General features: G+C 43.1%; 1 protein-coding gene across 1 annotated transcript in view; it reads left to right on the top strand.

Moving 5' to 3' along the window:
- Positions 1 to 21,990, top strand: part of GRPR (gastrin releasing peptide receptor) — a 273,758-nt gene that overhangs the window by 187,824 nt on the left and 63,944 nt on the right. Inside the window, exon 2 of the mRNA XM_068266210.1 lies at positions 6,257 to 6,608. Coding sequence (XP_068122311.1) covers positions 6,257 to 6,608 — 352 coding nt within the window. The remainder of the gene's footprint in view (positions 1 to 6,256; positions 6,609 to 21,990) is intronic.

Genomic DNA, 21,990 nt, shown 5'->3' with positions numbered 1-21,990 from the left:
TTATTGTGTTTTTTAAGCAACTTCGGCTCCGTCTTCTGACGGCGCCGACATTACTCACTGAGCGCCGCTATAGACTGATTCCCATTACAGTCTATGGCGGCACTCGCTGCGCCCAAATCTAGCAGTGCTGAAAAGCACTGCTCCACAACCGCTTTGCAGTATTGGTTTTTTGACCCTGCATAGTTTGACATGCGAAAGCAAATGCATATTTGCATGAGCATTGCCTCATGAATAGTCAATTAGGCCAGATTTGCAAAGCCAGACTTGCTAGGGTTAAGCCTCCTTTCCACAGACTGTTGATAGGCAGTGAAATGCCTCTCAAACTCTCTCAACTGCTCACTGCTGCCTAGTAACTGCTTGTTGCTGCCTGATAACTGCTTGTTGCTGCCTGATAACTTCTTAATTGTGCCTGGTAACTGCTTGCTGAGCACACAGCTCAACAGTCCGTGGAAAGGAGGCATCAAACTTGGTCTTTGAGCACGCATACATTTTCTCATGCAAAGTACTTCTTCTTCTTGCTGGAAGGTTGAGGCCCTTATTCAATTATGAATAGCCAATTAGGCCAGATTTGCAAACCCAGACTTGCTAGGGTTAGGCCTCCTTTCCACGGACTGTTGATAGGCAGTGAAATGCCTCTCAAACTCTCTCAACTGCTCACTGCTGCCTAGTAACTGCTCACTGCTGCCTAGTAACTGCTCACTACTGCCTGGTAACTGCTCACTGCTGCCTGGTAACTGCTCACTGCTGCCTAGTAACTGCTTGTTGCTGCCTGATAACTGCTTGTTGCTGCCTGATAACTTCTTACCTGTGCCTGGTAACTGCTTGCTGAGCACACAGCTCAACAGTCCGTGGAAAGGAGGCCTCAAACTTGGTCTTTGAGCACGCATAAATTTTCTCATGCAAAGTACTTCTTCTTCTTGCTGGACGGTTGAGGCACTTACTGAATTATAAAACACTAGCCGACCCGCGGCGTACCATACGCCGCATAAGAGGGTAGAGGGCAGGAAGGGGGTATTGGGCACAGCGGCAGGGAGGGGGGTCGACCCCCCCCCTCAACTGGGTCCCCCATGTGTGCTCTACCTCCAGCCTAAGCTCAGCAGGAACCCCCCCCCCCTCACCTGGGTCCCCCATGTGCACTCCCCCTCCTGCTTAAGCACAGTAGCAGCCGCCACTATTAGTAAGAGGCAGCGGGCGGGGATGACTCACCTCTTCCGTGTTCCATCGTGCGTTCCACTGTCGTCACTTCCTGCAATGCCGCACACTGTATTGGTGTAATTTGCCTTTTTAAAACAGAAGGAAATCTGCAATAATTCAGCTTTAAGTGAACATTTGTGGTTACCCACAATGCACTGCTACTAAGTATGCAAATTACCCCTTTTCCCCCTTGGTAAGCCAAGCAAGCATCCAGAGCCGCTGGTGTATAGCAAGCATATAGCTTTAAATTTTACACAGTCATATAAAAACCACATGTAGACAGCCTGTTTCAGACTTTTGGTCCTCATCAGTCCATGGCAGGGATTGATACAGCTGTATGAGATAGGGCTTGGACCAGTACAACAAAGTAACCAAGCAGCTCAGGGTGACCCAAACCACTCGGAATGTATAGGGGGATAAAAGGGACCAAAAAGACCTCCTACTAAAAAAAACAAAGCTTGATATAATTTGCCTTCCTAAAACAGAAGGAAATGTGCAATAATTCAGCTATAAGTGAACATTTGTGGTTACCCACAATGCACTGCTACTAAATATGCAAATAATTCCTTTTCACCCTTGATAAGTCAAGCAAGCCTATAGCTTTAAGTTTTACACAGTCATATCAAACCCACATGTGACAGCCTGTTTCAGACTTTTGGTCCTCATCAGTACATTGCTTGGTAAGTCAAGCAAGCATCCAGAGCCACTGGTGTATAGCAAGCATATAGCTTTAAATTTTACACAGTCATATCAAACCCACATGTAGACACCCTGTTTCAGACTTTTGGTACTCATCAGTACATGGCAGGGATTGATACGGCTGTATGAGATAGGGCTTGGACCAGTACAACAGAGTAACCAAGCAGCTCAGGGTGACCCAAACTACTAAGAATGTATAGGATGATAAAAGAGACCAAAAAGCCCTCCTACTAAAAAAAGCAAAGCTTGGTGTAATTTTCCTTCTTAAAACAGAAGCAAATCTGCAATAATTCAGCTATAAGTGAACATTTGTGGTTACCCACAATGCACTGCTACTGAATATGCAAATTATCCCTCTTTGCCCTTGGTTTAATATGACACTACTTCTTGCTTGGACCAGCCCCTTCTTCTTGCTTGGACCGGCCCTGGGGGCAGGGCGCTACTTCTTCTTCTTGTTTGAAGGTTGAGGCACTTACTCTATTATATAATTACTATTTCCCCTCCAGGCCGCCATGGATAGTGGGGGAATGATATAATTCGGCTTCCAGCGATTGCTGGAGGTCGAATTATTGTGTTTTTTAAGCAACTTCGGCTCCGTCTTCTGACGGCGCCGACGTTACTCACTGAGTGCCGCTATAGACTGATTCCCATTACAGTCTATGGCGGCACTCGCTGCGCCCAAGTCTAGCAGTGCTGAAAAGCACTGCTCCACGACCGCTTTGCAGTATTGGTTTTTTGACCCTGCATAGTTTGACATGCGAAAGCAAATGCATATTTGCATGAGCATTGCCTCATGAATAGTCAATTAGGCCAGATTTGCAAAGCCAGACTTGCTAGGGTTAAGCCTCCTTTCCACAGACTGTTGATAGGCAGTGAAATGCCTCTCAAACTCTCTCAACTGCTCACTGCTGCCTAGTAACTGCTTGTTGCTGCCTGATAACTGCTTGTTGCTGCCTGATAACTTCTTACTTGTGCCTGGTAACTGCTTGCTGAGCACACAGCTCAACAGTCCGTGGAAAGGAGGCATCAAACTTGGTCTTTGAGCACGCATACATTTTCTCATGCAAAGTACTTCTTCTTCTTGCTGGAAGGTTGAGGCCCTTATTCAATTATTAATAGCCAATTAGGCCAGATTTGCAAACCCAGACTTGCTAGGGTTAGGCCTCATTTCCACGGACTGTTAATAGGCAGTGAAATGCCTCTCAAACTCTCTCAACTGCTCACTGCTGCCTAGTAACTGCTCACTGCTGCCTAGTAACTGCTTGTTGCTGCCTGATAACTGCTTGTTGCTGCCTGATAACTTCTTACCTGTGCCTGGTAACTGCTTGCTGAGCACACAGCTCAACAGTCCGTGGAAAGGAGGACTCAAACTTGGTCTTTGAGCACGCATACATTTTCTCATGCAAAGTACTTCTTCTTCTTGCTGGACGGTTGAGGCACTTACTGAATTATATATATAGACTATTGTTACCTGTGCAAAAAAAACTGACATTTTCCGCATTTAAAAGACATTTTTGCCCTTGAAACTTAAAAATCGGTTTTCTCAAAAACTATAAGGTCTTTTTGAAAAAAAAAAATTTCCTCTTATTCCCACTGATCCCCTTAATATACCCTGTGAATTTGGTGTTCCTAAATCTTAAGCATGCTTTGCTATTAACCGTTAAAGGCGGCAGGTTTTTAAATGTATATATTTTTCCTTTGAAACTTTAACATCGATTTTCTCAAAAACTATAAGGTCTTTTTGAAAAAAAATTTTTCCTCTTATTCCTTCTGATCTTCTTAATATATTCTCCAAATTTGAGGCTCTTAGCACTTAAGGGGGCTTTGCTATTAACCCTTAAAGTCGGCGGCTACCTAACATTGATCCATGCGTCAACTTTTCCGCTTGGCAGCATGACCTTACGCATTAATTGCTAGTAGGAAATTACGCGTAAGGAAAGAACGTAACAACCTGAATTACGGTATTCTTACGCGTAATTACGTAAGGGCTATGCGTAATTACAGACATGTACCGAAATTGAATGTCTACGCCGTAAGCGTAATTCCGTAATGCGTAATAGCGTAAAATTACGCGTAATGATCCGTAAGCGTAGCTTTTTCCATTACGCCCAGCACTGTGCTCGCTGTTCTCCACGAATGCGAACAGCCGATGCTCTCAGAATACTGCTCACGGGCAAACTGTTCGGGCCATCTCTACCGCTCAGACCAAATTACTATAAAAACAGAGTAATTCGTTCACCAACAATTATGTATTATACCGGAAAGGGAATGGGAATTACGTATATAACTTATATAAATATATATGATTAGGGGGTGACCTATTGATGGTGGCAATGGAGAGTCTAGACTATGCAGATCAATGAGATGCAAATACAGTGGCATAGCAATAAGGGATGCGGAGGTTGCATCCACACTAGGGGCCCCTTTTATCCATCTTACTAGCTTTACATTGGAGCAAGTCTGGTAATGTACTCCTCTATATGTGTATCACACAGTGGCAATCCTTAACCACTTCAGCCTTCAGTCATTTTCACTTTATGCTTCTGAGCAATGTTCACCTCCCATTCATTAGCCTATAACTTTATCACTACTTGTCACAATGAACTGATCTATGTCTCGTTTTTTCCGCCACCAATTAGGCTTTCTTTGGGGGGTACATTTTGCTAAGAGCCACTTTACTGTAAATGCATTTAACAGGAAGAATAAGGAAAAAACTGAAAAAATGCATTATTTCTCAGTTTTCGGCCATTATAGTTTTAAAATAATACATGCCTCCACAATTAAAACTCATGTATTGTATGTGCCCATTTCTCCCGGTTATTAAACCGTTTAAATTATGTCCCTATCACGATGTATGGCGACAATATTTTACTTGGAAATAAAAGTGCTTTTTTCCGTTTTGCATCCATCACTATTTACAAGCTTATAATTAAAAAAATATATAAATATTTCATGTTTACATAGATATTTAAAAAGTTTACACCCTTAGGTAAATATTTATGTGTTTTTGTTTTTTTTTAATTGTAATGTTTTGTTTTTTTTATTATTAAACATTTTATGTGGGTATTTTTGGGAGGGTGGGATGCAAATCAATTTTTTTAGGACATATTGGTCTATTTTTTAATTTTTTTTTTTGCATTTTCCTGCAGTTAGCTTTTTGACCACAAGATGGCAGCCATGAGTTTGTTTACAATGACGTCACTCTAACCATAACACGGACGCTTAGAGTGACGTCGGGGGAAATAGGAACAGAAAAACCTCAGCTTCCGTGCGAAGCTGACGGTTTTTCTCGGGGGGAGAGCAAAAAGTGATCGGGCACCATAGCCCGATTCACTGATTGCCTGGCTAGCGAACCGCGGGCCGGGAGTGCGCGTGCACGCGCGCGATCGGCCGCGGGGGCGCGCTGCCTCCTGGGCGTAGCTAGTACGTCCAGGAGGCCAAAGTAGTTAAAGAGGAACTGTCGTGAAAATCAAAAATTTAAACACATACACATAAGAAGAACATTTCTTCCTGAGTAAAATGAGCCATAAATTACTTTTCTCCTATGTTGCTGTCACTTACAGTAAGTAGTAGAAATGTGACATTACCAACAGATTTTGGACTAGCCCATCTTCTCATAGGGGGTTCTCAGGGTTTTCTTTATTTTTAAAAGCACTTAGTGAGTGACAGTTTCTCCGTCCAACTGCTAAAATATTGTGCAGCGAGCAGGGAGGCTGGTCAGCATCTTTGTATAAATTATTTTCAGGGAATGTCTTTATAAAGAATAAAGGCCAGCTGAGAATCCCCTATGGTGAGATGGACTAGCCCAAAACCTGTCACTTCTGTCAGATTTCTACTACCTACTGTAAGTGACAGCAACATAGGAGAAAAGTAATTTGTGGCTCTATTTACTCTGGAAAAAATGTACTTCTTATTTGTATGTGTTTTAAATTTTAAGATTTTTGCGACAGTTCCCCATTAACAAACTGTTTCCTTACTCTAAATACACCTCTCTGACACTGCAGCTGTCCTTGGTAGGATTTGGGGCTCCATATCAAGATAGTGCTTTGGGCCTCATGTAAAGCTCGCACTAGGGCCCCAAGCTGCTTAGCTATTATGCAAATATCTTTTCCTTGCATTCAAATATTATGTAAATGTTATGCAGCTTGAACTTGGACCAATAGAAAATTGACAGGAACCTATTCTGATTGGTCCAGTTTCATATAATTTACATAAAATTTGAATGCAAGAAGAAATTCATCTCTCATTGATCATCCCTGGTCTAGACAGGCAAGATTATGATAAATAACAGGAGAAATCCTAATTATACTAAAGTAATGATTTTGTATTGCAATTTTAAATGTTTATTTTTGTTTGCCTTTAGGTACACAGCAATAGTTAAACCCATGGATATACAAGCCAGCAACGCATTGACGAAGATCTGCATCAAGGCGGCGCTCATCTGGATACTGTCGATGTCACTGGCCGTTCCGGAAGCGGTCTTCTCGGACTTACACCCATTCTACGACAAGGAAACCAACAAAACGTTTGTCAGCTGCGCCCCCTACCCTCATTCCGATGGACTGCACCCAAGGATCCACTCCATGACCTCCTTCTTAATCTTTTATGTCATTCCTCTTTCCATTATTTCAGTATATTACTATTTTATTGCCAAAAATCTGATTCGGAGTGCTTACAACATGCCTGTGGAGGGGAATGTGCACGTCCGAAGACAGGTATGTTCTCATACTATTTGTAACCATTGTAACTGTTTTATAAATGTACCCTTCAAAAGAAATGAGTGGGATGTGGAGGCTGCCATATGTATTTCCTTTTACAGAGGAACTGTAACTAAGGATTGAACTTCATACAGTCAGTAGCTGATACCCCTTTTCCATGTTCCCATGCTGCCTTTTCTCAAAAAGATCATTAAGGGGTTTCTGTATGGCTGATATTGTGGTGAAGCCCCTCCCCCTGTGTGATGTCAGGACCCAGGTCCTGACAGTTTCCTGTCTGTGAACATTAGTGCATTGTGGAATTATTTTCCATCTGCCTAGCAACCAGTATCTCCTTCTGTGCTTATGTACTGTATAGCTATAAAAAAAACAAACTTTTAGCCTGTTGGATTGTTAGGGGGTGTGGTTATAGATAATAGCAGTTGGTGCTCTCTGTTTTTTTCATGTCTGCCAGTAGTAAAGATGATGATGTGCAGGCTAATTGTGGATCAAACAATATGAACAAGTTGCATTGTGATTATCAATAATTTCTTGATCTCTCTTCTATTTTTTTACTTTTTACTTTGCAAAATATTGCTTTATTTCCCCCCCTTTTGCTGAAGTTCCTCTTTAAGCAATATCAGTTGCCTGGATGTCCTGATGATCTCTTTGGGCTGGTTCACACCAGCGCTTTTTTAAAGGATACCCGAAGTGACATGTGACATGATGAGATAGACATGTGTATGTACAGTGCCTAGCACATAAGTAACTATGTTGTGTTCCTTTTTTTTCTTTCTCCGCCTGAAAGAGTTAAATATCAGGTATGCAAGTGGCTAACTCAGTCCTGACTCAGACAGGAAGTGACTACAATGTGACCTTCACTGATAATAAATTCCAACTATAAAACACGTTCCTAGCAGAAAACGGCTTCTGAAAGCAACAAAGAGGTAAAAAGGGGGAATTTCTTATCAGTGAGGGTCACACTGTAGTCACTTCCTGTCTGAGTCAGGACTGAGTCAGCCACTTGCATACCTGATATTTAACTCTTTCAGGCAGAAAAAGAAAAAAAGGAGCACAGCATAATAATTTGTGTGCTAGGCACTGTACATACATATGTCTATCTCATCATGTCACATGTCAGTTTGAGTATCCTTTAAGCACCAGTAATTCACAAAACCCTTGCTAATGCAATGCTATGGGTGATTTTTAACCAATCACTTTGCTCAAGTGATAACACACACAAAGCATAACATTAGCAAGAGCTTTTAAAATAACAAGAACCAGCCGAGCCCTTTGGCTTTAGTTATCTCTTATTAGAAGGCTATTTACACTAGCTTCTTAGTGAGCAGCAATGTAGACTGCAGGAAAAACATATATTAAACAGCACTTCATGGCTAAAGGCTCTGGGCTAGATCACACAAAGAATGCAAACCTTATTTATTTTTTAATTATTATCATTTGGTATTTATATAATACCTACCGACATCCTCCACAGTGCGGTACAGGGTATATAGTCTTGTCCCTATCTATCCTTCAGAGGGCTCACAATCTAATCCCTGACATAGTCATATGTCCATCATCGTCTAGTTCAAATTTAGTGGGGAAGTCAATTAACTTATCTTTATATTTTTGGAATGTGGGGGGGAACCCATGCAGACATGGGGAGAACATACCAGCTCCTAGTGCCTTAGCTGGGATTTATTTGTTTACCTCCGCCACTAGAGGGCGCGCTCCAGTTTGCCTTTGTCGCCATCCTGTTGGTCAGTGAGTGTTGAATGGGAACATACATTCCCAAAGCTGATCTAAGTGCCTGTAACGAATGAAAGCCAGCATCAGCGAGATGGCGGTATTCATTAACCTCCTTAGCGGTATGCCGACAATGTGTCGGGCATACCGCCGGCTGTCCCCAGGAGTCCCCCAGTATAATTGTAAGCGATCGCATACCTGTAATATCTTCAGCTAGCATTAGGCTAGCTAGTAGTGGTGGCCGGTATCCCCCTGATTACTTCTGATCCCCCCGATTGGCGCTAAAAAAATTACCCAGCCTGGATCCAGCGATCGGCGCAGCCTCCCTGCACATCTCCGGTCCTCTCTATGGGAAGGTTCGGGTCTGCCCATGACATAATGATGTCGCCGACGTCATGTACGATTCTCCCCATAGTGAAGAGCGGAGCTGTCCGGGGAGGCTGCGCGGATCGCTGGATCCAGGCTGGGTAATGTATTTAGTGGCAATCGGGGGGATGTGAAGTAATCAGGGGGATGCCGGCCACCACTACTAGCTAGCCTATTGCTAGCTGAAGCTATTACAGGTATGCGATTGCTTACAATTATCCTGGGGACTCTTGGCTGCAAACCTTCTGGCGTGTGTAACGCCCAGGAGGTTAACAAAGTAAAAGTAAAAAACACATACACAACACTTCCTGTCTACCATTCACAGTACACAGGAAAAAAAAGTGTAGGGACATCTAGTGTCAAAAAATAAAAATATACAATATTACATTAGAATAAATACATAACCCATTATTTATTAACCCATTATTCCCCCTCCCCATATTACCCACCACTAATCACTTGTAGAAAAAACAGCAAAGTGACAGCATTTATAAAAATACATAAATATTTACCTTAGGGACTTAATATATGTATGTATATCATGAGGGTACATTATTATTATTTTTTTCAAATAATGGCTTGCAATTACTTGATATAGTATACAGAAACACAAAACGGAAAAAATACACCATTATTTCCAAATTAAATTTTGTCGTCAAACATTGGAATAGCGATATAATTTTAAAGTTGTAATAATTGGGACACGTGCACAAATAAAATGTGTGGGTTTTATCTACACAGTAGAACTTTTTATTTTGAAACTATAATGTTTGAAATAAAAAATGATAATTTAAAAAAAAAAAAATGTTCTTCTTCCCTGTAAAATGCATATCATATAAAATAATTCTAAGCAGAACGTACCACCCATAGAAGCCTAGTTTTCCCCGCAAAAAAATCCAACAATATATAGCTCATTTTGGTGTGATAGGTAGTGATAAAGGTATGATAAATAAATGGGAGGAGCGTGATTTGAAAATTTAAAGGGAAATAACCTGTGGAGGAAAGTGTTTAAAAGGTTAATTTCGAAACCTACTGTATAGGTTTGCGGTAATTTTGTGATATTTTACGAACCGGCAAACTGTGCCTTTACCTCCTTCACTCATTGTCATTCAGTGGCAGGTCAAGGCTCAATGCCTGTAATGGGTATTGAAGTGTTATTGATGTGCGAATGAACACTATCATTGTCATAGTAAAGTGCGGATAGATGAGCAAAATGCATTGCCAATATATTTGCCTTGGGAAATTTGTTGTGAGCTTCTGTATTATTCTTATTTTCATCCTCTTATTTCTGCAACTTTTCACAAAGTAATAAAAAAAATCACAATCATGTACATCTGTATAATATGCACAAGCACTAAAGAGGCACTTTAACCACTTGAGAACCACGGACCCCCCTAGTGACCAGGCCATTTTTACTGAAATAGGCCACTGCAGCTTTTAAGACCAAGCTGCAGGACCACACAACACAGCACACAAGTGACCCCCCCTTTTCTCCCCACCAACAGAACTCTCTGTTGGTGGGGTCTGATCGCTCCCCCAATGTTTATTTTTGTTTATAAATATTTATTTGATTATTTTTTTAAATAAAATTAGCTATTATTTTATTTATTTTTTCTATTTCCCTTGCTCCCTTCCCCAGCTAGCCAATCCGTGTGATCGCCTGTCATAGGCTTCAGCCTATGACAGCGGATCACTTTAGTGAGTGCCAGGGGGACAGCCGTGTCACACGGCTGTCCCCTGTACAGCGCTGCCTTAGATCGCAACGCTGTACTATACTAATAGACGGCGGTTTCGGTGTTAACAGTCTCCGCTGGGAGACTGAAGGCGGAGTGGAGCTTTGCCTTTCAAGCGCAGTTGTACGCGCAGCAGCGCACGCGATCTCCTGCTACCCCCATAGAGAGCCGTTCACGCCAATCGGCGTGGATCGGTCATGGGGCTGGCGTGGAGCAGTCAGCAAGCAGTTAAACCAGGATTGAAACTGCATTCCAATCAGTAGCCAATACCTACTTTCCCACAAGTAATGTTTACCTTTTCTCTAGTAGATCATCGGGGAGCTCTGTATCGCTGATATTGTGGAGAAACCCCTCCCACAGTGTGATGTCATGACCATGATCCTGACAGTTTCCTTTCTTTCAACCTTGTTGCATTGTGGGAAATAATGGATTTTTCCAACTGCCAAGCAAAGCGATATCTCCCTCTGTGCATAGAACTCTCAGTAGCGAACATTCCATACAGATCACCTGCCAGCAGTAAAAATGTCACCATGTGATAAATGTCAGAATGTAAATCAGGGAGAGGAAAGAGTTTACAAAGGGGAAACACTGACTACATAATCTATAAATAAATAATGTAACAAAATAAGTGATTCTATTAATTATATTATTCTCACTGCAATTCCTCTTTAAGCCTTCATGTGATTCTGAATATCAGAAATGTGACGGTAACCTTTCCCATATAGTTTTTTTTTAGAACTATAGATAAAAGGTAATTTCAATTGTTAAACTCCCAGAACATCTTCATCTGTGTTTTTGTTTTTTGAAGTTCAAATCTTCAGAAAGTCCAACACTTCCAAAAGACACCAACAACCAGCATAAATAGCCCTCTTAAAGTGAACCTGTCAGGAGTCTAGAGGCTTTCTCCATCCTCGTCGAGCCCACAAATCTAGGGCTGGGACCCTCTAAGCATATTTGACAAGGGCTTGTCTATTATGCTGTCATGCAGTGGCGTAGCAAATAGGGCCCTTGGGCCAGAGGGGCTCCAAGGGGCCCTCCCTCAACTGCAGTATTAACTCTTTATTGGTCCTGTGCTGGTAATAATCCGTTCTATAGATGCTTTGAATCGTAGTTATCATTAACAAACTGTGGCTCATAGTGCGTTAGCTACGCCACTGCTGCCATGGCTGAGCTTCCATTTGTGTACAAACATGGCTGTACCGCGCATGTGTAGTAGCACTAAGCTGCTCATGTCCGGCCTCTTCCTCCTCCTGTATGAGCAGCTTCTGTGTTCTCTGCCGTGGATGTTCTATCACATGCGTGCTAAATGTGCATGGCAGGAATACGATATAGTGGGAGCGGAGACTTAGGGCCTGCTTCCACTACACGCAGATTGGATGCAGAAAAACTGACTCCAATGAGTGCCTATGGGAAAATCTGCATTAGAAAAATCGCGTTTAGTGGAAACAGGCACATAGGAATTCATTGGAGTCAGTTTTTCTGCATCCATTCTGCATCCAATCTGCGTGTAGTGGAAACAGGCCCTTATTCTGTTCCTTTTGTTGTGTATCCTGTGTCAGATTCCCAACGGTGGGTGGCAAGTCTAGCCTGGGGGCCAAATGCGGCCCACCAAGCCTTTTCTACTGGGCCAGAAAGCTTTCTACAGTTGTTAATACCATGCAGGCTGTAGCTGCGGTGCCGCATGTAGGGGCCACTTGTGTCACTGCTTTGCCTCCCCTTTTCCCTCCTGTAGCAGTAACAGCCAATAATTAGCAGCCACCACTATGCCAGCAGCAGTAACATAAACTGATTAGCAGCCACCACTGTGTCAGCAGCAGTAACATAAACTGATTAGCAGCTGCCACTATGCCAGCAGCAGTAACAGCCACTGATTAGCAGCCGCCACTGTACCAGCAGCAGTAACAGTCACTGATTAGCAGCCACCACTGTGCCAGCAGCAGTAACAGCCACTGATTAGCAGCCGCCACTGTACCAGCAGCAGTAACAGCCACTGATTAGCAGCCACCACTATGCCAGCAGCAGTAACAGCCACTGATTAGCAGCCGCCACTGTACCAGCAGCAGTAACAGCCACTGATTAGCAGCCACCACTATGCCAGCAGCAGTAACAGCCACTGATTAGCAGCCACCACTATGCCAGCAGCAGTAACAGCCGCTGATTAGCAGCCACCACTGTGCCAGCACCAGTAACATAAACTGATTAGCAGCTGCCACTGTGCCATCAGCAGTAACAGCCACTGATTAGCAGCTGCCACTATGCCAGCAGCAGTAACAGCCACTGATTAGCAGCAGCCACTGTGCCAGCAGCAGTAACAGCCACTGATTAGCAGCGCCACTATGCCAGCAGCAGTAACAGCCACTGATTAGCAGCCACCACTATGCCAGCAGCAGTAACAGCCACTGATTAGCAGCCACCACTATGCCAGCAGCAGTAACATAAACTGATTAACAGCTGCCACTGTGCCAGCAGCAGTAACAGCCACTGATTAGCAGCCACCACTATGCCAGCAGCAGTAACAGCCACTGATTAGCAGCTGCCACTATGCCAGCAGCAGTAACAGCCACTGATTAGCAGCTGCCACTATGCCAGCAGCAGTAACAGCCACTGATTAGCAGCCGCCACTGTGCCAGCAGCAGTAACAGCCACTGATTAGCAGCCACCACTATGCCAGCAGCAGTAACAGCCACTGATTAGCAGCTGCCACTATGCCAGCAGCAGTAACAGCCACTGATTAGCAGATTCCACTGTGCCAGCAGCGGTAACAGCCACTGATTAGCAGCCACCACTGTGCCAGCAGAAGTAACAGCCACTGATTAGCAGCTGCCACTATGCCAGCAGCAGTTACAGCCACTGATTAGCTGCTGCCACTGTGCTAACTGTACACGGTATATGGGTTATTTACCATGAAAATATTTTATTTGACAGAATGTCAAATAAAATCTCAAATAAATGTTGTACCTAACGGCAATCGGAAAAAATTGTGTTTAATTTCGCTAGTTCGACCCTTAAAGAGAACCTGAACTGAAAATAAAAAGTCAAAATAACCATACACAAGTCATACTTACCTCCTGTGTAGTCTACGCCTCAATCTCTTTCTCCTCTCCTGCATTCTGTTTGTCCACTGTGATCAATGGAATTCTCCGTCCTCCATTTTAAAATTGGCCATTACCCCATAACAGCTTTCTGGTCAGCACACTGTTAAACTGTAATATCGCCCACTTGAGCCATAGGGAAACATGGACATTACCTTGCACATTCAGTTGTAACTGACAGCTGCTGATATATAACTGACAGCAACTGGTATACCAGTTACTGTCAGTTATATATCAGTAGTTATGACAAAATATTATCAGAACTAGAAGGGATCATTTTAAGAAGAAAATGGTGAGCATCTGAGAGGAACTGAAGGTGAGGTTAGTATGTAATATTCATTTGCAGCTCTGTCATGTGTTTATTTTAAATAATTGAACTCACTTCAGGTTCCCTTTAAGAACAAGGATATGGCCCTTGGCCTAAAAAGTTTGATTATCCCTGGTCTCGGGCAATCGCTGAGAAAAAAAAACTTTTGCTTTGTCAATGCTTGCATATAACTAAGAGTTGTTGAAATTAATTGGTAACGCGTTTCCAATGCATAAGTATACTCATCCTGATTCGATACAGCCTAATGAATGGGAACACTTTGCACACAAGGACCCTGATGTTCCAGACAGTTGATTGATTGCATCATGCCAGCCCCAGTTGAAGCTGCGTGTTATTATTTCTGATATTCATGTAACGCTGACATATTACTACAGAGTGCTTTGCAGAGTACACCAAAGATGGCTTAAACTTTTTATAGACGGAATATTTGCGTTCTAAATTTACACCGTGAAAAGGTATCTGATGTTGCCTCAAAGAGCTTACTGACTATCTTTTCATGCCATCTAGAAGGAAAAGGAATTAATACAGCGCTTTGATTTCTCAAAGAGGAGAAAATGGAGCTCCTGGCAAAAAGACGTGAAACTGGATTCTTCAGATGATGCAAGGTCTGATACAGTGCTGTCAGTCACATCACATACCTTGTGCTAAATTGATGAGGCCACACTACAGATTCTGTAATTCAAACTTGTTTCATATTTATGGTGTCCGCCGACAAAGCAGGTAATTTGGGCACCCGTGGTGCTTTGGTAAAATGCAGCTATGGCCCTGCACATTGAGTAATTTGAGCACCGCAGGTGCTGCTATGATAAAATGTACTGTAGGTAATAAGGGTAATGCAACATTCAGCTTGAATAGAAGCTTCCTGTATTTCATTTTGCATAAGAGGATAAGGGGTTCTTCTTACCTTCTCCTCTACAATTGCCCCTCCCATGTTTTGGACCATAGGCATTGGTATTGTTCAGGTGGTGGAACACCATGCTATATCGCTCAGCAAGAGGTCAAAAAAAAAAAAGCATTGGATGGGGCTACATCATATTTTTTTTTAAATTAAAAATACTAAACTGAATAATGAAAGGGTGCAAAAAAGCCATATTCTGAGATATGACTTATAATTTGGGCAAAGTAGAAAAAAAACCTGTCCACTAGCTCAAACTGCTGCAAGTTCCAACAGCAGGGAGTCAACCAAACCACAACCGGATCCACCGAAGGTGTTGGAGTATACAGCAACAGAAAAAAGGACAACTAGGTCTCTATTTGGATTTAAAGGGAAGGTCCGAGGAAAAGAAAAAAAAGAAATCCACTTACCTCGGGCTTCCTCCAGCCCCTGGCAACTGACCTGTGCCCTCGCCGCAGCTCCGTTGGCTCTAGTCCCTTCCGGCCAGGGGCGCCTCTAGGCATAGGCAGTACAGGCCATTGCCTGGAGTGCCATTGGTCCTGGGGGCGCCATGTTGCTGGATTAAGCCACGCCCCTGGATGAAGCCACGCCCCCTGGTTAAGCCGCATCCCCACTGGTGTTCTATTACTTGCTTCTAATGCATCTGCTTAGCGTAAGTTGCAGGCAACTGCCACAGTGTCCCTCTGTGCCTTGTTCATCCTTCCACCCCCCCGCCCCCCCATTTGTGCCTCCTTCTGTCTGTCCCTTTTGTGCCTCCTTCTGTCTCCTTGTGCCTCCTTCATTCCCTTGTGCTATGTCTGACCCCGTTTGTCCTTCTGTCTCCCTTTATGCCTCCTGTCTCCCTTTGTGCCTCCTTCTGTCTCCATGTGCCTCCCTCAGTCCCCCTGTGCTACCCCTGCCTCCTTCTGTCCCCCTGTGCCTCCTTCTGTCCCCTTGTGCCTTTCTTTGTCCCCCTGTGCTACCTCTGCACCTCTATTCCTCCTTTAGTCCCACTCTGCCTCCTTCTGTCCTCATGTGCCTCCTTCTGTCTCCCTTTGTGCCTCATTCTGTCCCTATGTGCCTCTTCAGTCCCCATGTGCCACTTCTGTCCCCTGTGCCTTCCTCTGTCCCCCTGTGCCTCCTTCTGTGCCCCTTTGTGCCTTCTTATGTCTCCCTGTGGCTCTGTCTATCTCCCTCTGCCTCCTTCTGTCTCCCTTACATCCTCCTCTTCTTCTTCTGTCACCCTTTTGTGGCTCCATCTGTCCCCCTTTGTGCATCCTTCTGTTTCCCTTTGTGCCTCCTCCTGTCTTCCTGTGCTTCCTTCTTGCCCCTTGTGTGCTTTTTTCTGACCCTCATCGTGCCTTCTTCTGCCCTCTTTGTGCCTCCTCCTGTCCCATGTGTGCCTCATTCACTCCCCCTGTGCCTCCTTCTTTCCTCCTGTGCCTCCTTTTGTCCCCTATTGTGCCTCTTTCTGCCCCCCTTTGTGACTCCTTCTGCCTCACTTTGTGCCTCCTTCTGTCCCCCTGTGCCTCCCACTTTTCTTTTTTGTGCCTCCTTCTGCCCCTCATGCCTTCTTCTGTCCCCCTGTACCACCCACTCCCCCCCTGTGTGCCTCCTTCTGTCCTCCTGTGCCTCCTTCTGTCTCATTCTGTCCCCCATTGTTCCTCCTTTTGTTGCCCATTGTGCCTCCTTGTGTCCCCTTTTGTACCACCTTTTGTCCTCCTGTGCCCCCGTCTGTCCTCCTTTGTGTCTCATTCTGCCCCCCCCCCCCCCCACTGTGCCTCCTTTTGTTGCTCATTGTGCCTCCTTGTGTCCCCCTGTGTGCCTCCTTCTGTCCTCCTTTGTGACGTCTTCTGACCTTCATGCCTCCTTCTGTCCCCCTGTGCCTCCCTATGTCGCCCTGTGTTCCTTATTCAGTCCCCCTGTGCCTCCTTCTGTCCCACTTTGTGCCTCATGAAAGTGGAGCCCTGCCTATGTGTATTTTCTGGTGAAATGCTGTCGCGTTGTGTATTTTCTGGTGAAACGTTGCCTGCATTGTGTATTTTCTGGTAAAACGCTGCCAGCATTGTGTCATTTCTGGTGGAACGCTGCCGCATTATGATTATTTTCTGGTGAAACGCTTATCTTCATGAGGGGGGGGGGGGGGGGGGGGCGCTACAGGTTTTCTCGCCTGGAGTGACAAAATGGCTAGAGGCGCCCCTGCTTCCTGCGCAGAGGCCAACCATGCCAAGTCGGCATCTTCCTGAATCTTTTTGCGTTTCACTGTCCGGCTCACTGAGTTGCACTGATGTCACCCGGGCTGTTCTGCGCAGGCGCAGAACTACTGCAGCTTCGCAGTACAGTCCAGGTGACATCAGGGCGACTCTGCGAGCCGCTCGTGCAGGCTCAGTCGGCATCCCAGAGGGGACCCCGGACCACCAGCGTGGAGCGGAGCTGTGGCGTGGGAACAGGATGGCTGGCAGGGGCTGGAGGAAGCCCCGGGTAAGTAATATTTTTGTTGTTGTTGCTGTCCTCGGATGTGTTCTTTAAGCGATTATAGCTGCTTTAATTGTGCCAGTTACTAACTCAAAATGTTTCGGCTGACAGGCCTTTTCACTTGAAGAGAGAGACCTAGTCGTCCTTTTTTTATTGTTATAATTTGGGTAAAGCAGTAATAAAGTTAGCGCTCATTTGGTCTCACTTAGTGTGTCCCAAATAGCACTCAGAAATGCATTGAATTGAAGAGAAAAAAAAAGCGCATTTCATGAGAGAAAAAAAAATGAGTTCTTTCCCCAACTGCCAATTGTAGGGATGCGCATTATGATTCCATGGAATTAAAATTTCCACATTTCCTCATTGGACCAATCAGAGAGTGCTGATTTTTTCTGCAAAAATCAGTTCACTGTGGTAATTTTAGACCAATCATAAGACTGATTTTACGTTTTTCTGATTTATGCTTTTCCGGTTTATATTTTTCCGATTTTTTTTTTCATTTTTTTGCATTGTCTACTGCAAAAAATGTCTAAGAAAATACTCCTTGAAAAAGGAAATCAGCAAAATGGAAAATTGGAAAATCTGAAATCGGAAAAACTGAAATTGGCTTTGGCGGAAATTGGAATGTTGGAGTTTTTGTGAACTGAATAAGGGCCAATACGTTAATTTATTATTATGAATTTTGAGTTGAAAGTTGGCATTCCAACAAATAACTTCCGAAAGTCATAATGAAAGTATGTTCAAATTATGTATAAAAAGTTGCAGTTAATTGCAATTATTTCCAACTTTGCAATTTCACAGTGCAAACTGAAAATCTGCAAAATTTGGAATTCTTTTAGAATGTTGGCAGTTTTGGAATTTAGTTCTTCCAACCATCTCTAATATTAATGTATTTATTGCAAAAAGTTCAGATGTGCAATGCTGAAAAATGAGCACATTACAGGTGCATTCATAAATGGAATGGATTTAAATACTATTTAATATCATTAACCTATTTTAGTTCCTGGACGTAGAAACTACATCCAGGAACCATGCGCGCTCCCGCGGCCGATCACGCGCGTGCACGCGCGCTCCCGGCCCGCGGTTTGTTAGCCAGGCAATCAGTGAATCGGGCTATGGTGCCCGATCACTGATTCCTCTCCCCCGCAGAAAAAGCGACAGCTTCTCTCAGAAGCTTAGCTTTTTCTGGCTGTTGCCTCCCCCATGCGTCTCTCTTAGCGTATGTTACGCTTAGAGTGACGTCATGTAAACAAACTCATGGCCGCCATCTTGTGGCCTAAAAGTAAAACTACAACTAAAAGTAAAAAAAATAAAACTCAAAACACATTTACATTATAAAACTATTGTTTACATCCCACCCTCCCAAAAATACCCAAATAAAATCTTTACTATAAAAAAAACTAAAACATTACAATAAAATAAAAAAAATGTAAATATTTACCTAAGGGTTTAAACTTTTTAAATATCAATGTATAGATGAAATATTTCTATATTTTTTTTTATTTTAAACTTGTAAATAGTGATAGATGCAAAACGGAAAAAAATGCACCTTTATTTCCAAATAAAATACTGTCGCCATACATTGTGATATGGACATCATTTTAACGGTGTAATAACCGGGACATATGGGCAAATACAATAAGTGAGTTTTAATTATGGAGGCATGTATTATTTTAAAACTATAATGGCTGAAAACTGAGAAATAATGCATTTTTTCCGTTTTTTCTTATTCTTCCTGTTAAAATGCATTTACAGTAAAGTGGCTCTTAGCAAAATGTACCCCCCAAAGAAAGCCTAATTGGTGGTGGAAAAAACAAGATATAGATCAGTTCATTGTGATAAGTAGTGATAAAGTTATAGGCTAATCAATGGGAGGTGAACATTGCTCAAGTGAAAACGATGGAACGCGAATGGGTTAATAAATAAATGGACTAGGAGGACTTTAAAGAGACTCCGTAACAAAAATTGCATCGTGTTTTTTATCTTCCTACAAGTTCCAAAAGCTATTCTAATGTGTTCTGGCTTACTGCAACACTTTCTGCTATCACAGTCTCTGTAATAAATCAATGTATCTTTCCCCTGTCAGACTTGTCGGCCAGAGTCTGGAAGGCTGCCAAGTTCTTCAGTGTTGTGGTTCTGCTATGAACTCTCCCTTTCAGGCCCCTCTCTGCACACTGCCTGTGTGATATTTAGATTAGTGCAGCTTCTCTCTGCTCTCGTATCTTTTACAAGCTGGATAAAGTGTCCTCTGAGCTAGCTGGGCCTTCACATACTGAAGAAATTCAGACAAGGGCAAAGCTGTTTGCAGGAAGAAAAGAGCAGCCTGAAACTTCAGTGCATGAGAGCAGAAGGGGGAAAGAAACACACAAATGATCTCTTGAGATTCAAAAGGAATGCTGTATACAGCCTGCTTGTGTATGGATGTATTTTCTATGTGTGGACATACTGTACATCAACCTACTTCCTGTTTTGGTGGCCATTTTGTTTGTTTATAAACAAACTTTTTAAAACAGTTTTTAACCACTTTTAATGCGGCGGGGAGCGGCGAAATTGTGACAGAGGGTAATAGGAGATGTCCCCTAACGCACTGGTATGTTTACTTTTGTGCGATTTTAACAATACAGATTCTCTTTAAATAAAAAATCCTAACATATAGGGATATGTTTAATGAGTTTTCTCTCAGGAGATATTTTCACACATTATTATTATTTTTATTTATAACATCTTCTGTAGTGCTGTACATGGCTACCTTATTAACAACATACGTTTTAAAATGAGAGGAAATATGTAAAATCAGTTTGATGTTACTTTTTTAACCACTTTGTAAAACTTTTTTTAACTGAGTGCAGAAATGGTATTTTTTAGTTGAAACATTATTTGCTGGGAGAAAACTCAAGAGAAAAGTTTAGGGCCTTAATGTTTGACATGAAGATTTACCTAAAGTTGGCCATACAATGGCAGATGTCCACCAGATTAGGCCAAGAGATATATCTCTCTCTGATGGAAATCTGATCAGAGAGGGATCTTTAACTGCCACACACTGAAAAAGGAATTTTAATAGATTCCCCCCCCCCCCCCCCCCCCCCGCCGATTTCCCCAGCAGGCATGGGAGTGAACACAGTAGGGAGCGCACCAGCGGACAGGTGAGTGTGCACTCCACTGCCAACATTCTGCAAGAGCACCAAAGGGCACTAGATTAGATGAGAAGGGAGACCGGGGGTGGGGGGAGGAGAGGCTGTCAATCATCCACAAATCTACCACTGCTATCCTGTGCACCGGACCCACCTCCTTTTGAGCAAAATATTTCCATCCGGAGTGATCAAATTTGCAGAGGGAAACAGACCAGTGTATGGGCAACTTAAAGGGACCACTATGGTGAACAAAATTGTAAACTGTAAAATATAAACATGTAAAATGTACATTTCTCCTAAAATAAAATGCACGGTAAATTATTTTTTATCCTATGCTGCTCTCACTTACAGTAGGTAGTAAAACGCTGACAGATTTTGGACTGGTCCATCTCCTCATAGGAGATTCTCAGTGTTACTTTTTACTTTACAAAAGCAGAAAAGGTTCTATACAAAGATGCCAGCTCTCTCCCTACCAGTGGTGTAGCAATAGGGGTTGCAGAGGTTGCGGCCGCATTAGGGCCCTTAGGCCAGAGGGGCCCCAAGAGGCCCACCCTCAACCACATTATTAGCTCTCTATTGGTCCTGTGTTGGTAGTATTCCCTTCTATAGATGCTTTTATAGTAGTGATCATTAACACACTGTTTCCCATCCCTTTCTTGCACCTCTGACACTGTGGCTGTATTTGATTGGTTTTGGTGTGCCGTACCAATTGCCATGTGTAGAGTGCTTGGGGGGCCCCATGTAAAACGTCCACTGTGGCCCAGAGCTTCTTAGCTATGCCACGGCTAGCTACTCACTTGCATAGTACTATTTTGGCAGTTGGACTGAGCAACGTCTGTTCAGTAAATGCTATTGTGAATAAAGAAATGATTAAGAATCCCCCATGAAGGAGATGGACTAGTCAAAAACCTGTCAGATATTGTACAGTTTTACCACTTACTGTAAGTGACTGCTACATAGAAAAAAAGTAATTTTTAGTGCATTTTACTCCAGGAGAAATGTACATTTTATATCTATGCATTATACATTTTTCCAATTTTTCACGATGTTTGTCATTTAAGCGCCAATGAATAATTTAAATTTAAAGTCAACAGCACCAGCGTCTGTTTGTCACTGAGATCTAATTCAGATAATATCTGTTGAGGGACACCAGGCAAACACGGGGGACAGAAGTGAGGACAATCATTCATCCTGTAATGAAAAACCAGTAAGCGAGATAAATGAGAAGCTTGTAAGTTGCAGGTGAGATCAGGTCATATCTGGCGCCCTCTACAGGATTGTTCTCAGAATGAAATCAGTCTTTTAGGCACAGAGGGAAAGCTGCTCTGCTCTGGCATGTCTTATGTGTTGTATGTGGCTTTCTGACTTAGTCCAGAGCTCTAGTAAAATGTAAAGCACAGTGAAAATAATAAACTGAGTTTCTAGCAGCCCTGCGTATCATCAAACAGGTTTATCACAAGGCATGAGCCTTATTCTAGCCTTGTGAGAGCCTTGTAAGCCGTATAAGCCTTATACTTCACTATTGCTACTACTAAGCTTTGTAAGATAGCGTGTCATCGATCTGTCTGAGAACGTGCACAGAGCAGCTAGCTCCTAACCTCCATATACATTAGATCTCTAACGGAAGGAAATGTCCCCTCTTGCTTTAAAGGATAACTATC

This window comes from Hyperolius riggenbachi, chromosome 2 (assembly GCF_040937935.1).
Source record: "Hyperolius riggenbachi isolate aHypRig1 chromosome 2, aHypRig1.pri, whole genome shotgun sequence".
In the NCBI taxonomy this organism is placed as follows: Eukaryota; Metazoa; Chordata; class Amphibia; order Anura; family Hyperoliidae; genus Hyperolius; species Hyperolius riggenbachi.
The sequence above is the reverse complement of the archived record's forward strand: the minus strand, read 5'-3'. Positions and strand labels throughout refer to the sequence as shown.